At 40.3% G+C, this 13765-nt stretch overlaps 1 protein-coding gene across 1 annotated transcript in view; it reads right to left on the bottom strand.

Moving 5' to 3' along the window:
- LOC138644541 (sodium channel protein type 2 subunit alpha-like) overlaps positions 1-13765 on the bottom strand; it is a 187359-nt gene that overhangs the window by 39993 nt on the left and 133601 nt on the right. The window contains exons 15-17 of the mRNA XM_069733065.1: positions 9784-9957; positions 5858-6214; positions 4210-4674 (exon numbers count right to left, since the gene is read on the bottom strand). Of these exons, the coding sequence (XP_069589166.1) occupies positions 4210-4674; positions 5858-6214; positions 9784-9957 (996 nt within the window). The remainder of the gene's footprint in view (positions 1-4209; positions 4675-5857; positions 6215-9783; positions 9958-13765) is intronic.

The raw sequence follows: 13765 nt of genomic DNA, 5'->3' as shown, positions 1-13765 counted from the left end.
AATCGAGCACATCTGGGACAACATGTCTCATTCCATCCACCAACATCACGTTGCACCACAGACTGTCCAGGCATTGACTGATGCTTTAATGCAGGTCTGGGAGGAGATACATCTGGATAACATCCACCGCCTCATCAGCACCATGACCAGGCATTGTAGGGAGGTCATACAGGCACGTGGAGGCCACACACAATACTGAGCATCATTTCCTTGTCTTGAGGCATTCCCACTGAAGTTGGATCAGCCTGTAATTTGATTTTCCACTTTGATTTTTAGTATCATTCCAAGTCCAGACCTCCATGGGATATTAATTTTGATTGGCATTGATCATTTTTATGTTTTATTGTTCTCGTCACATTCCACTATGTGATGAATAAATACTTGCAACTGGAATATTTCATTCAGAGATATCTAGGATGTGGTATTTTAGTTTTCCCTTTATTTTTTTGAGCAGTGTATATATTTTTAAACATAGATGGTATATTCTTGAGTCCTACTGTTAAATCAACAGACATGACTTGAGGCCTCCAATTATCACATGTAAGTGTACTGATTTTTGATTAGGGCAGCATGGTGGCTCAGTGGTTAGCACTGTTGCGTTGCAGCGCTGGGGTCCTGGGTTCAAATAACACCAAGGACAACATCTGCTTCTTCTTCCGTGTTTGCGTGGGTTTCCTCGGGGTTCTCCGGTTTCCTCCCACACTCCAAAGACATACTGATAGATACTGATACTGACAGAGCTGAAAGGGATTCTAGATTGTGAGCCCTAATGGGGACAGTGAAGATAATGCCTGTAAAGTACTGTAGAATTAATAAGTGAGTAAAATAATAAATAAATCTTCTATTGGGCACATAATTTCGTATTTGCCATTATGTACACTTCCATTCATTTATTGATATGCTATGTTTGCTTCTTGCATAGATCACACCCTGGGTGACAGTATTTGATGGCAGCTACCTTAAGGGTTGTAAACTCAGCTTTGCAGAAAATCTCAATGATATTATGGCACAAATTTGCATTACCAGGGAATTATACCTGCGAAAAGAAAGTATTACCCCCAAAACTGCCTTTAAGCAAGCAAGCAAACATCTGTTGTGAATTTAATTGAGATGTCATGGCACAATTATTAATTTCTCAGTTTGCCTAGCATAATGGGTCTATCACCCTAAAAAGCTGTTTCTTATGAAAAAAAATGTGTAATCTGTAAAAAGGAAGGTGAAAATTTAACAGTAGGTTGAAGTTAATCCGAACCTCAATTAAACACAAGCAAACGGAGTAAACATGTCGATAAGTAATGGCATCATGATGAAATGCAAGGGTTCACACATTATTTTTCTAGAGATATAAATAAGGTATGATGTGAGAAATCTAATTAGGACACATATTTTATCATTCATTTTCTGAAATAATTTTGGTTTTGTATAATGTTGGAAAAAAAATGATGCATGTTCCCTTTTGCATTTTCACTTTGCATTTCTTGCAGTTAATTCTGAAACTGTTATTGACTTCTCAATGGACCATGGCATGCACATTGTTGAAGTAAAGTGGCATCAATAACCACTTACTACATGCAGCCCGTAGACGGCGACATCAACTTGGTTGTTGATGGAAAACAACATTTGGTTAAAGCAACATGCTGCTCGATTCATTTCAGCACCATGGAGAGTGGCAACTGCCCAACCTGTTGTGCGAATATCAATAAATACACAATACGTCACGAAACAGGGTAGGTTTGCCAGTCCTGCATGATCATGCTATGGCGAACTTCAAAAGTTCAGGACTTGGAACAGATGTGCATTGTCTTTATTGAGTTGCAATGGATGATAAGGCCCATAGCTGAGCAGCATGCAGAACGATAGTAGTCGTCAGTAACATAACCATATATATTACTTGACTGGACACGTGGCTCTGTCTCGTTAAAATAAACACCAGAGCTGAATTCTTGACTCCTTCAACTTGGGGTTACCTCTGTGGGAAGTGAGAACGGGAAGCAATAAAAGTCAAAATGTGACACTTTCAGCAATATATGGCTGTCAAATTAGAAAATTAATGAAATAGAAAGAATAAGAGAGTCTTAAATACATTTTCATTATTTTGCCAGTGTGCAATATTTACAGTATGTGTATTCTCGTATTAGTGCCATTCTTAATTTGGTTGTGGTACTTTCCAGCGACCTGACCTCATTCGATAGATCATGTGATCAATCATATTATTTTGAAATATATGTAGCTAACTAATCCCCTGAGAAATCAATGCAAAATTAAACCCACTGAATGTCTCCCTTCTGGAATGTTCACTGCCCACTATTGTCACCATGTGCAATCCATCTCCAGCTACAGGGAAGCCAAGATGGATTACAGGAAGTGGTGGTGGTGAGATTTTCTCTCTCTGCTCCTGATCTCCTGTCTGTCAAGCTGCATTCGCAGAGAACAGAAAAAATAGAGGCTCACAAGATTCTTCCATGGAAGATAATAGTTATTTAGTAACAGGATCCTATCTACACTCAAAATACCATCCACCAATGGAGTTTTATAACTTAGTTTTCGTACTAGAAAATGAGTAACATTCCTGGTGATTGCTGTATATGGAATTCAAAGACTGCAGTTTATTTGAGCATAAAATTAAAGTTGGCGCGTATCAATTGTCCATTTGCTAGTTCAGTAATCTCTGGTCGCTGTAGAGGAGCACTCAGAGCCACTTCCTATCTGCCGGCATTGCAGACTATTCTTATGATTAGCCAGCCTGGCTAGAAACATTGTGGCAGGCTGGCTAATCAAAAGATGAGCTGCGGATACCTACATGTAGGAGGCGGTTTTCAAGGCGACCACAGATTAGAAACGCCGCTAGAGTGGGTGCTGCAAATCAATTTTCACCAATTCCACTTATGTTATTTAATATGGACTTCCAGCCCTTTTTATTTATTAACATGGAGCCCATCATGGTGAAAAATCAAAATATATAATCGCCTACTGATCCCCTGCATGGAACTTCTGAAGATCCCAGAAGATTCCTCTTTCAGTGGGTACAAGTGTGTGACCACTGCACACTGCAGCCAATTACTGGCCGCAATTGTGTAGAAAGAGTCATGAATTTGGGCAGTGATTGACTTTTGTAGTTACATATCCTGATTGCATGAACAGCTGCAACCAATCATTGGCTGTGAGGGTGAATTATTGATCAGCCATGTGATTGGCTCAGTTTGAAACGCATGAATTCGTGTTTTTTTTTGCCGTGATCGCTTCTGTGTTAGAAAAGGGCCGTGCAACTCCTTTAAGGTATCTATACTTCTTAGGTAGCCCAATTGGGTATTTAGGTATTGGATATATACAGATAATTAGGTGAATTATTGCACTGCCAGTTGCCAGCTAAACGCAGCTCTACACTAATGGCTGTTTGTAGATGACTTTCAGGCTTAGCATTTATCCCTGGTCATATTGTAAGACTTGTTAAAGGAGAATTCTGGGACATTTTTTTTTTTACTATATGCCTCAGATATAACAGGCAGCCGGCGCCAGCTCAAATCGGCCACTGACCGCTCCTGCCGGTGATTCTACTACACACATCAACATAGCAGCTCTTTCTCTTCCTGTCTGCTCTGTCTACGAGGCGTGACTGCCGGCGTTATGCTGATTGACAGACGACTTCTTCCAGTTAGGCAGCTGAGAGCCGACTGTAAATCAGCATGATATCGGCAGTCATGCCCCACTGACAGGGCAGAAGAGAAGCAGCTGCTCTGTCGACAGTGATATCAGCATAAGTCGCAGTCAGTGACCGCTCTGTGCGGCAGAGATCGATGGCGGGCAGAACAGGCTGGTATGGTTCTTAGGCGCATGGTAAAAAATAAAATAGTCTCGGATATCCCCTTTAAGAGGTCAGACATTTTTATTGTAGCCAGCTCTCCTAGGTGGTACTTGCAATAAATTTGATTTGCTTTGTGAAAGAGCTTATGGAGCTTTGCATGTAAGACTCCATATTCAGCCGGTCTCTTTGAAGAGAGCCGCTACTTCTCCCATGTTGAAATGTAAGCATTGCAAATATATATTTGGGCATAGCATTACTTGTGATTTATCTGTATATTTGTTTCAATACATATGAACTTATTCCAAACTAAATAAAATTATTAACATTTCTAACTGCAAGAACACTGGCAAAATGGTCAAAAAAATCATATCCAAATACAGGTTTTTGAATTCTATCGGAAGGCATACCTCTTTATCTTCATCAGTGTCGAAGTCACTCGCGGAGTCTTCAGAGTTTTGTTTGTCCAAGTCGGACTCTCCGACAGCAATAGGCACTACATTGATGAGGTACTGTTTGTCGTTATCAGCTATAGAAACCTTCTTATCACTAACACGGTTTGCAGCATTTGTTCCAACTATGACTTTACAAAAATCTTGGTTTTTCACGTTCTCTACTACCACGTTTGTATATATTCCGTTATCATACTTAATAGTCTGGTCTTGGCGTTGTTTTCTGTTATCCACATCCTCCTCTTCAGTACTCAGAAACAATTTTTGGAAAAATTCTAGCAAGCGTTTTTTAGCATACGCCAAGCCCTTTCGGATTCTGCCAAATGCGACCTGAAGATTGTTTAGTTCACTGTCCACCTCATTTGTACAAAGATTGTCAGAACTAAATGAGCTTAAGAGCAAGGCCAAGAACAAGTTTAGCAACTGGAATTAAAATAAAAAAAGGTGAAAGTTAAGATATTTTTTGTAAATCAATTTAAATGTTAGCAGGCAAAAAAATGTATATTCACACTATCGGAAAAACATATCTAAAAGGGTTGTGATCTAGATAGGGAATTATAGGGGTTGTCTCATAACCACAATCATTCACCCTATACCTTGTTACACTATTAAAGTATATATATTTCATAAAGGATCCCACACCCTTGTTTGAGCCATTTAAATAGAATCTGTCACCCCCTGGGACACTTTTGAGCTATTATTATGGGCATACAGGTAACACAAATGTTAATCTAGTCTTACCTGTATGCCTCATAGTTGATTTCTAGATGTGATGAAATAGACTTTTATTTCATTATACTCATGATTTCTTCCAGGCTCCGGGGTGTGCGGTGCCTGTAATAAATCCGCGGTGCACAAGAACGCTGAATACACGGACCAAAGAGAGAAGGAAAAGGTACAAATTGTTGAGCGGGTTCAGGGCGCATGCGTGGGATTCCGGCGCGGGATTCAAGCACCACAACTGCACGTCACAGGTCAGTGTGACATGCATGGGTCGGGGGGAGGTTCAAATCAATGTAATGAATGTTTCTACAAATGGATTGATAGTCTTCATGTAAAAAAATCGCAGCATGTACTACTTTGATCCGGATTCCAGATTAGACTCGCCCATTACAAGTCAATGAGTGTGCAAAAACCGGATCACGTTTGGATTTCCATTCATATGTTATGAGTTTTTCACAGATCCTTTTATTAGTCATTAAATAAAAAAACAAATGACATAAAGATGTTAAAAACGGCCATGCAGATTGCATGCGGATGTAAAAAATGGTCACACGGATGGCTTACGGATTGCATTCCGATAAAAATATGGAAGAAAAATAGTCATTTTCTGGATGAAAAACAAATGATTTTGTATACGCTTATCTGAACTTGGTCTAAATGTCTCCTAAATTTGTATGTATTAGAATAGGATACAGATACCAAGAAATTAAATGTACAGGTCATGCTGTGTATAGGCAGTGAAGCCCCTGGGGTTTCTAGGAAAGGCGAAGATACAAACTCTTCATGAATACTAATGCAAGGATAAGACCTGAGATGAGCTGCATCATGTAGTGAAGAAAACTAATAGGGACAGTAAAAAACCAACATAAGAAAAAACACCTACCACAAGATTCCCAATCACCATCGCTGACAAGAACACCAAGAGGCACATAGATTGTTCCGCCACCTCCATGCAGTCCCACATGGTCTCGATCCATTCTCCGCATAGCACTCTGAACACGATCAGGAAGGAGTGGAAGAAGTCATTCATGTGCCAGCGAGGGAGTTCGCAGTCTTCTGAGATTTTACAGACGCATTCCTTGTAGCTTTTGCCAAATAGTTGCATACCGACCACGGCAAAGATGAACACTATGATGGCCAACACAAAGGTCAGGTTTCCTAAAGCTCCAGTAGAGTTGCCGATGATCTTGATCAGCATGTTGAGTGTTGGCCATGATTTTGCCAATTTGAAGACACGAAGCTAGAATATTTAGAATAAAAGAAGACTTACTATTTTTTACGGACACTTTTAATAAACTTTTTATTATTATTTAATAACTTTTTATTATTATTTATGAGCACTTTACAAAACTATTTCACTTTGAAGTCAAAGTCCAGTCAAAAGCTAATGATACCGCTTTAAAGAGAATCTTTCAGCAGGTTTTTGCCATGTAGTCCAAGAACAGCTTGAGACAGGGACAGAAATCGTCATTCCAGCAATGTGTTATTGGTTGGTCTGCATGCTGTCATTTTGATACATTCACTGTTTTCTCTGCTGTAGATCTAGCAGCGCCCATGTGCATTGTCAGCAAGCTGCTAATCAGTGGTGGGGCGGGGTTGTACAGAGCAGTTGACTAGGAGGCATGAGAGACCTAGTCCTGCAGTGATAATCTCCTGCTGATAAAACACTGATTTTATTGAGGCAGCCTAGTAAGTGACATATCACTGGAATCAGGCTCTCAGCCTCCACATGCTGCTTTAAAATTATATAACAAAAACCCACTGACAGATTCATTTTAAGCCAGCCCTACTTATGTCTAAAGCTGTAACAGTTTTAGTATTGTTGTCCCGGAGATCTCCTGCTTCCCAATGGAGCAGTGATGAAATGGGTCACTTGAGCAAATATTATTGCTCATCACAAATATTATGGCAATTATGTGTTTATTAGTCTATTATTGACAATTTACACAGGAAGTTATCTGGGAGAGAAAAGATCTACATTGCTCTAATTACCATGCCCCATTTGAGACTCCATGAATCCATCTCCTCCCTAAGTTACCCATTAGTAGTAGGTAAAGGTAACCTTCTGAAAACACAGTTTTACCGAGGCTTTCAGGAAGTCTGAGTGGAACAATGGCGATTGCCAACTCTTCCGCGATTCTGGCTTGTCCCCCCTTTAAATATGAACATCCCAATGTTGTCAAGAATAGCTTAGATTAGACAGTTCAGTTAATAACAGATGCATGAAGCATAAACCATGCAGTTGAGTGTATGGTAGTAAATGCACAGTAGAAGGTTTATTGCTTTAAGAAACTGTGGTCACCTTATTGCCTTAGACAGTAACTACTGTACACTTATAAGTTAAATTTTTTTTATAATTTATCTTATCAGAGAAAAATGCTTCTTTCCCCACTTCTTAGTCCCATATTAATTCCCAGCGCTAATAATTCAGTCTAAAAAGCTTCTTAATCTGTCTACAAATCTGTCAGCAGTGAGGGATCAAATTACACATGCTGCTTTTAAGTCTATGGAGAAGAAGATGGTTTGCGGTCAGAGAGGGGAGAAGGTGGTGAGAGAAGAAGGCGGTCCATGCCCAGAGAAATTGCTAAAACTTCTAGTGGAGATATAAAAAGTGCTAAAAATGCAGAATACAAGGAAAAGTCAGAAATAGCGTGTTTTTGCCATATACAGACATGTCAGCTTATTCGTGAATTTTTTGTTAGAAAACATTAAAACGTTAAGGGTTAATAAAAAAAAAAAAAGAAAAAAGGCAACATAAGTCAAATTGGGAAGAAAGAACAGAAAAATACAGAGGAATTAATCAACACTTTTCATTAATGATTTCTACTGTCTCAGGTAGTGCAGCTCATCCATGATGGCACATCAATGCGAGCTGTGGAAAGAAGGGTAGCTGTGTCTCTTAGCAGTGTCCAGAGCATGGATCAGATACCAGGAGACATGGAGGGGGCCGTAGGAGGGCAGCACCCCAGCAGCAGGACCACTACCTCCTCCTTGGTGCAAGGAGAAACAGGAGAACAGTGCCAGAGCTCTGCAAAATGACCTCCAGCAGGCCACTAACATTCATCTGTCTGCTCAAACTGTCAGAAACAGACTCCATCCGGGGTGTATGAGGGTCCAACGTGAACAAGTGGGTGTTGTGCTTACAGCCCAACACCGTGCAGGGAGATTGGCATTTATCAGAGAACACCAAGATTGGCAGATTCGACATTGGCACCCCGTGCTCTTCAAGGATGAGAGTGGATTCACACTGAGCACATGTGACAGATGTGACAGAGCCTGGAGACACAGTAGAGAGGTTCTGCTGCCTGCAACATCCTCCAGCATGACCGGTTTGGCAGTGGGTCAGTAATGGTGTGGGGTGGCATTTCTTTGGAGGGCCGCACAGCCCTCCATGTGCTCGCCAGAGGTAGCCTGACTGCCATTAAGTACTCGGATGAGATCCTCAGACCCATTGTGAGACCATATGCAGGTGCTCTGGGCCCTGAGTTCCTTCTGATGCATGGACAATGCTAGGCCTCATGAGGCTGAAGTGTGTCAATATTTCCTGCAAGATGAAGTCATTGATGCTATGGACTGGCCTGCCTGCTTCCCAGATCTGAAATCAATCGAGCACAGCTGGAACATCATATCTTGCTCCATTCACCAACGCCACGTTGCACCACAGACTGTCCAGGAGTTGGCGGATGCTTTAATCCAGGTCCTGGAGATCTCTCAGGAGACCATCCACAGCCTCATCAGGAACATGCCCAGGTCTTGTAGGGACGTCATACAGGCACGTGGAGGCCACAGATACTACTGAGCATTATTTCCTTGTCTTGAGGCATTTCCATTGAAGTAGGATCAGCCTGTAATTTGATTTCCACTTTGATTATCATTCCAAATCCAGACTTCCATACGATAATAATTTTGATTTACATTGATCATTTTTATGTGTTATTATTGTTCTAAACTAATTTCACTATGTAATGAATTAATATTTACAACTGGAATATTGCATTCAGTGATATTTTAGTGTTCCCTTTATGTTTTTGAGCAACGTAGTTACTATGTGAATAAAGAAAACTACTAATGAGATTACGGACAGCAGCATTGGCCACAAGAATATTTTTCAGTACATTATAGCATGTACTATTTAAAATTTTTTAATAAAACTGGAATATGTAATTAATGTTTTTTTATAGTAAACCCTTAAAAGGAATCTGTCACCAGATTGTTGGTACCTTATCTGAAAGCAGCATGATGTAGGAGCAGGGACCTTGATTCCAGCAATGTGTCACTTACTTTACTGGGTGCTGCAGTTTTGATCAAAAACTGGTTTATCTGCTGAAGATGTAGCAGTTCTCTGAATGCTGAAGCATGCATAAGCCCGCCCACATCCACTGATTGGCAGCTTTCTGTGTATACTGCGCATAGGCAAAAAGTTGCCAATCAGTGGTGGGGGTGTGGTTGGACCACCTGGCAGCAGGCCTAAAAGTTCTCTAGTCATAATCTTATGTTGATAAAACAGAGATTTTATAAAAACTGCATTATTCAGCCCAGTAAGTGACACATTGCTGGAATCAGGGTCTTTGTATGTACAATATGATGTTCTCAGATTTGGTAGCAAATACCTGTTGCCAAATGACCTTTAAAAGGATCAATCCATTGATCCTATTGGATATTGCTTTATGTAAAATCATACAGCCTGACAACTAACGTGGGTAAATCCCCTGTGTAATTGTTTTCTGGGTTTAATGTTCCTTTAAGACTGTGTGTAAAACAGAATGGGTACAAATAAACCACACACATCCAAAAACCACATTATATTACCAGTCTAAAGGATCGAAGAACACTGAAACTTCCTCCTGTTGAAACGCCAAGTTCGAATATACTAAGGCCCACAATAAATCCGTCAAATATATTCCAGCCTTCCTGGAAATAATAGTAAGGATGTAGTGCAATCAGCTTAAGTACCATTTCTGATGTAAAAATCCCTGTAAAAACCTGGAAAATGAAGATTTGCTTTCAGTTGGGAATAGTTATAATAATAACAATAATCTTTATTTTTATATAGCGCTAACATATTACGCAGCGCTTTACAGTTTTTTTCAGTTGGGAATAGTTGTGATTTTCTGTAATTGTATAGCTACGACAAGGAACACATGTGTACAACAGTTTTTTCAGCTTTAGGACTTGTTTACACAGGACTCATATTCTACAGATTTATTATGTCTATTTTTGCTGCACATATTCCCCATGGATTTCACTCAATTGCAATGCATATCCAAACCGCACAATTTAACGTGGTTATTGCTACTACAAATGTGCTACTTTGGCTGAAATATGTCAGATTGCAAAATATAAACCTGCTGCCATGTACAGTAGTCCTCCATATTCATGAGCCTTGCGTAACCCCACCCTCTCCATTGATTGGCAGCTTCCTGCCTATGAACAGCGCACACAGAAAGCTGCCAATCAGTGCTGTGGGTGGGGCTACACAGAGCTCAGCATTTTCAAAACTGCAGCAAGCAGCCCAGTAAGTTGTACATCGCTGAAATCAGGGTCTCTGTCTCTACATCATGCTGCTTTCAGACATGTTGCGACAGATTCCCTTCAAGTAACATTCTGGCTATTATTTCCTGCATATTCTACAAGCAAATTTCATGTGTGTGGCAAAAGACTATGGGAATAAAAGCCCTTTCTGGTATTGGACTCCTTGGCACTGGAGAATGCAGAACGGTCATACCATATCTCTTAACACTCTTGTATTTGATGTTTCAATGTATAACTATATAGACTGCGCCAAAAATACAAAGAAATATAGAAAAACGGAAAACAAAAGTATTTAAAGAGTTCTGTAACAATACTGTAACAAAAACGTTCTCCTATGGTACAATGGATATAAAAAGTCTACACACCCCAATTAAAATGCCAGAGTTTTGTCGTGTTAAAAAAATAAATAGAACCATTTCCGAACTTTTCTCATTTTTTTTTTAAATCAGATGTTTTATTAACAATATTCAAATTGACAACTACACACAATTGTGTCAGCAAAGGAGAATAAACATGTTTACAAACATTTGGAAACAGTCCCCCAGTTCCCCTCACTCCCCCCTCCCTTAAAGTCTTTATAAACAATAATAGGACAATAGCATGCATTGCTTACATAATGAAACAACATCCCACTGGAATCAGTTCCTCTCCATCCAAGGTTTCCAAAGTGTGTAAACAGTTCTCATACTTTTCCTTTTTTCATAAATACCCTTTTCCATATTAATGACCATATCAGACTGTCTATAAAATTCCTGCAGAGTCGGCCGTACCTCACTCAACCAGTGCCTGGCAATTAGCTTTCGCGCAGCATACAATAATCTAGCTATGGCCACTTTATGATGATTTGGAACTTGGATCTATTCCACATATCCCAAAATATATATCACAGGATCGCTTGCGATTGTACAGCCATACGATTTCCCAATTGCTTCTCCCACCTCCAACCAATATGAATTCAATCTTGTACATTGCCATAACATGTGTAGAATCCCTGCCCCCTCGGACTGGCACCTAGGACACTCGGAGGTCTGTCTCAACCCTGCCTTATATAGTCTATCTGGAGTTCTATATACTCTGTGGAGCACATATATTTGCGAAAGTCTACCCAGCTTGGGGAATATATTCCATGATATCCTCCTATTGATCCTCCTCTATACTTCCCAACTCTTCCTCCCATTTCTCATTTGCCTTAAAAGGGAATCTATTAATAAAGGTATATAACAAATCCCTATAAATATCCGAGACTACGCCTTTCGTTCCTCCCGTTGCACAGACATAGTCCACCAGAATGTCCCTATAAATTTCCATATCCATCGTTTTACTCTGCGCATGATAGGCATGTCTCAACTGTCCATATTGAAACCTACAGTTGTCCTGCATCCCCTAACTCTCCTGCAGTGCCTCAAAGGATAACAGTCCTTGTGCGTCCTGAATTTGAGCCACCTATCGAATATCCAATGATGTCCAATTTTTGCATTCCCCCATTTTAATAAATTCAGGTAGTATTTCATTATGCCATATTGGGGAGAGATTTGTTAAAAGTCCCACTTCTCTTGTCTTTTTAATTGCCTCCCATACTTTTTGAACCAGTATCAAAGTAGGATAGGCCGTTCCAAACTTCCCAAATCCCCCCCGCCTCCAATCCCTAAACCAATGGGTCCCTTCCCACCAACCAAACAAAAATCCGCTGAACCGAACCCAGTCCATTCACCTCTCTCCAACCTCTCATCTGCAAACCCTGCGCTGCCAAAAAGTAGATCCAGGGATTCGGAAGGGCCAATCCCCCCCTATCTTTAGGCCTCTGAAGCAATTCCAGCCTAATTCTTGGCTGTTTCTTCCCCAAACAAGGTCTCGAAATATAGAGTTAATGGTATGAAACCTCTTTCGGGGCAACCAAACGGGGGAATTATGCAATATATACAATAATTGGGGCATAAGAATCATTTTAATTAAGTTTATTCTTCCCACCACTGAGAGGTATAGTTTGCACCCTGCCCCTATTTTCTTCCTAAACCTGTCCAACAATGGGGGCAGATTCTGATCGATGTAGCTCGAGAGAGGAAAAGACACTTGAACACCTAAATATTTGAACTGAGAAACCACTGTCAGCTTACTACCTTCCCCTGATATTGGGATGTCAACGCCTCCTTTATCCACTATCAAGATATTTGACTTCGCCCAATTGATTTCAAGACCCGATAGATCACCAAATGTCCTAAGAATATGCATCAGACCCTCCAAGGCCTCTCCAAAATTTTCTAAAAAGAGTAACATGTCATCTGCATATAGGGCTATTTTCTCCACTATCATGCCATACCGGAACCCCCTAACCAAAGTCGAGCTCCTAATTGTCTGTGCCAGGGGCTCCACTGCCAACGCAAATAGCAGCGGAGACAGCGGACACCCCTGCCTAGTCCCCCTATATAAACCAAAACTTCCAGACAACTCTCCATTAACTCTCACCCTAGCAGTCGGAGAAGAATACAATAAACTTTTCTCATCTTTAATGTCACCCATAAGTAGTACAATTCAATAGGAAAATAAAATACGGTAAATGAAAAATAAAGAACTAAAGTAATTTGGTCATATACATTAGCAGTCTTTTTGGGTAGGAGTCTAACAGCATGACACATCTAGAATTGGAAATTCTTGCCCACTCTTCCTTGCAATAGCACTCCAAATCTGTGAGATTGCGTGGTCATCTCCTGTGTACAGAACCCATTTTAGGTCAATCCATATATTTTCACTTGGATTTAGGTGTGGGCCCCGACTGGGCCATTGTAAAACTTTGATTTTCTGGCAAAGTTATTCTTTTGCTGATTTGGAGGTATGGTTTAGTAGTGCTGAAAGTGGAAATTCCTCTCCATTGTCAGATTTTTAACAGCGGCTTGAATGTTTTGTTGCAAAATGGACTGATATTGGAGCTGTTCATAATCCCTGCATCTTTACTAAAGCCCCAGTTCCAGGTGACGAAAAACAGCCACAAGTACAATGCTACCTCCACCACGCTTCATTGTCGGTATGGTATTCTTTTGGTTAAGTGCAGCTTTGCACCAAACATACCTTTTGGAATTATGGCCAGAAAGGTCAATCTTGATCTTGTCAAACCAGAATATATTTCTCCAAATTTCTTTTATCAGGCTTGATGTAGATTTTATCAAAACCTAGCTGCGTTTGGCTGTTTTGTTTTTTTTTGTTATAAAAGGCTTGCGTCTTGACACCCTACCCCACAGGCCAGACATGAAAAAAATACAGGAGA

Source organism: Ranitomeya imitator, chromosome 7 (genome assembly GCF_032444005.1).
Source record: "Ranitomeya imitator isolate aRanImi1 chromosome 7, aRanImi1.pri, whole genome shotgun sequence".
In the NCBI taxonomy this organism is placed as follows: domain Eukaryota; kingdom Metazoa; phylum Chordata; class Amphibia; order Anura; family Dendrobatidae; genus Ranitomeya; species Ranitomeya imitator.
The sequence above is the reverse complement of the archived record's forward strand: the minus strand, read 5'-3'. Positions and strand labels throughout refer to the sequence as shown.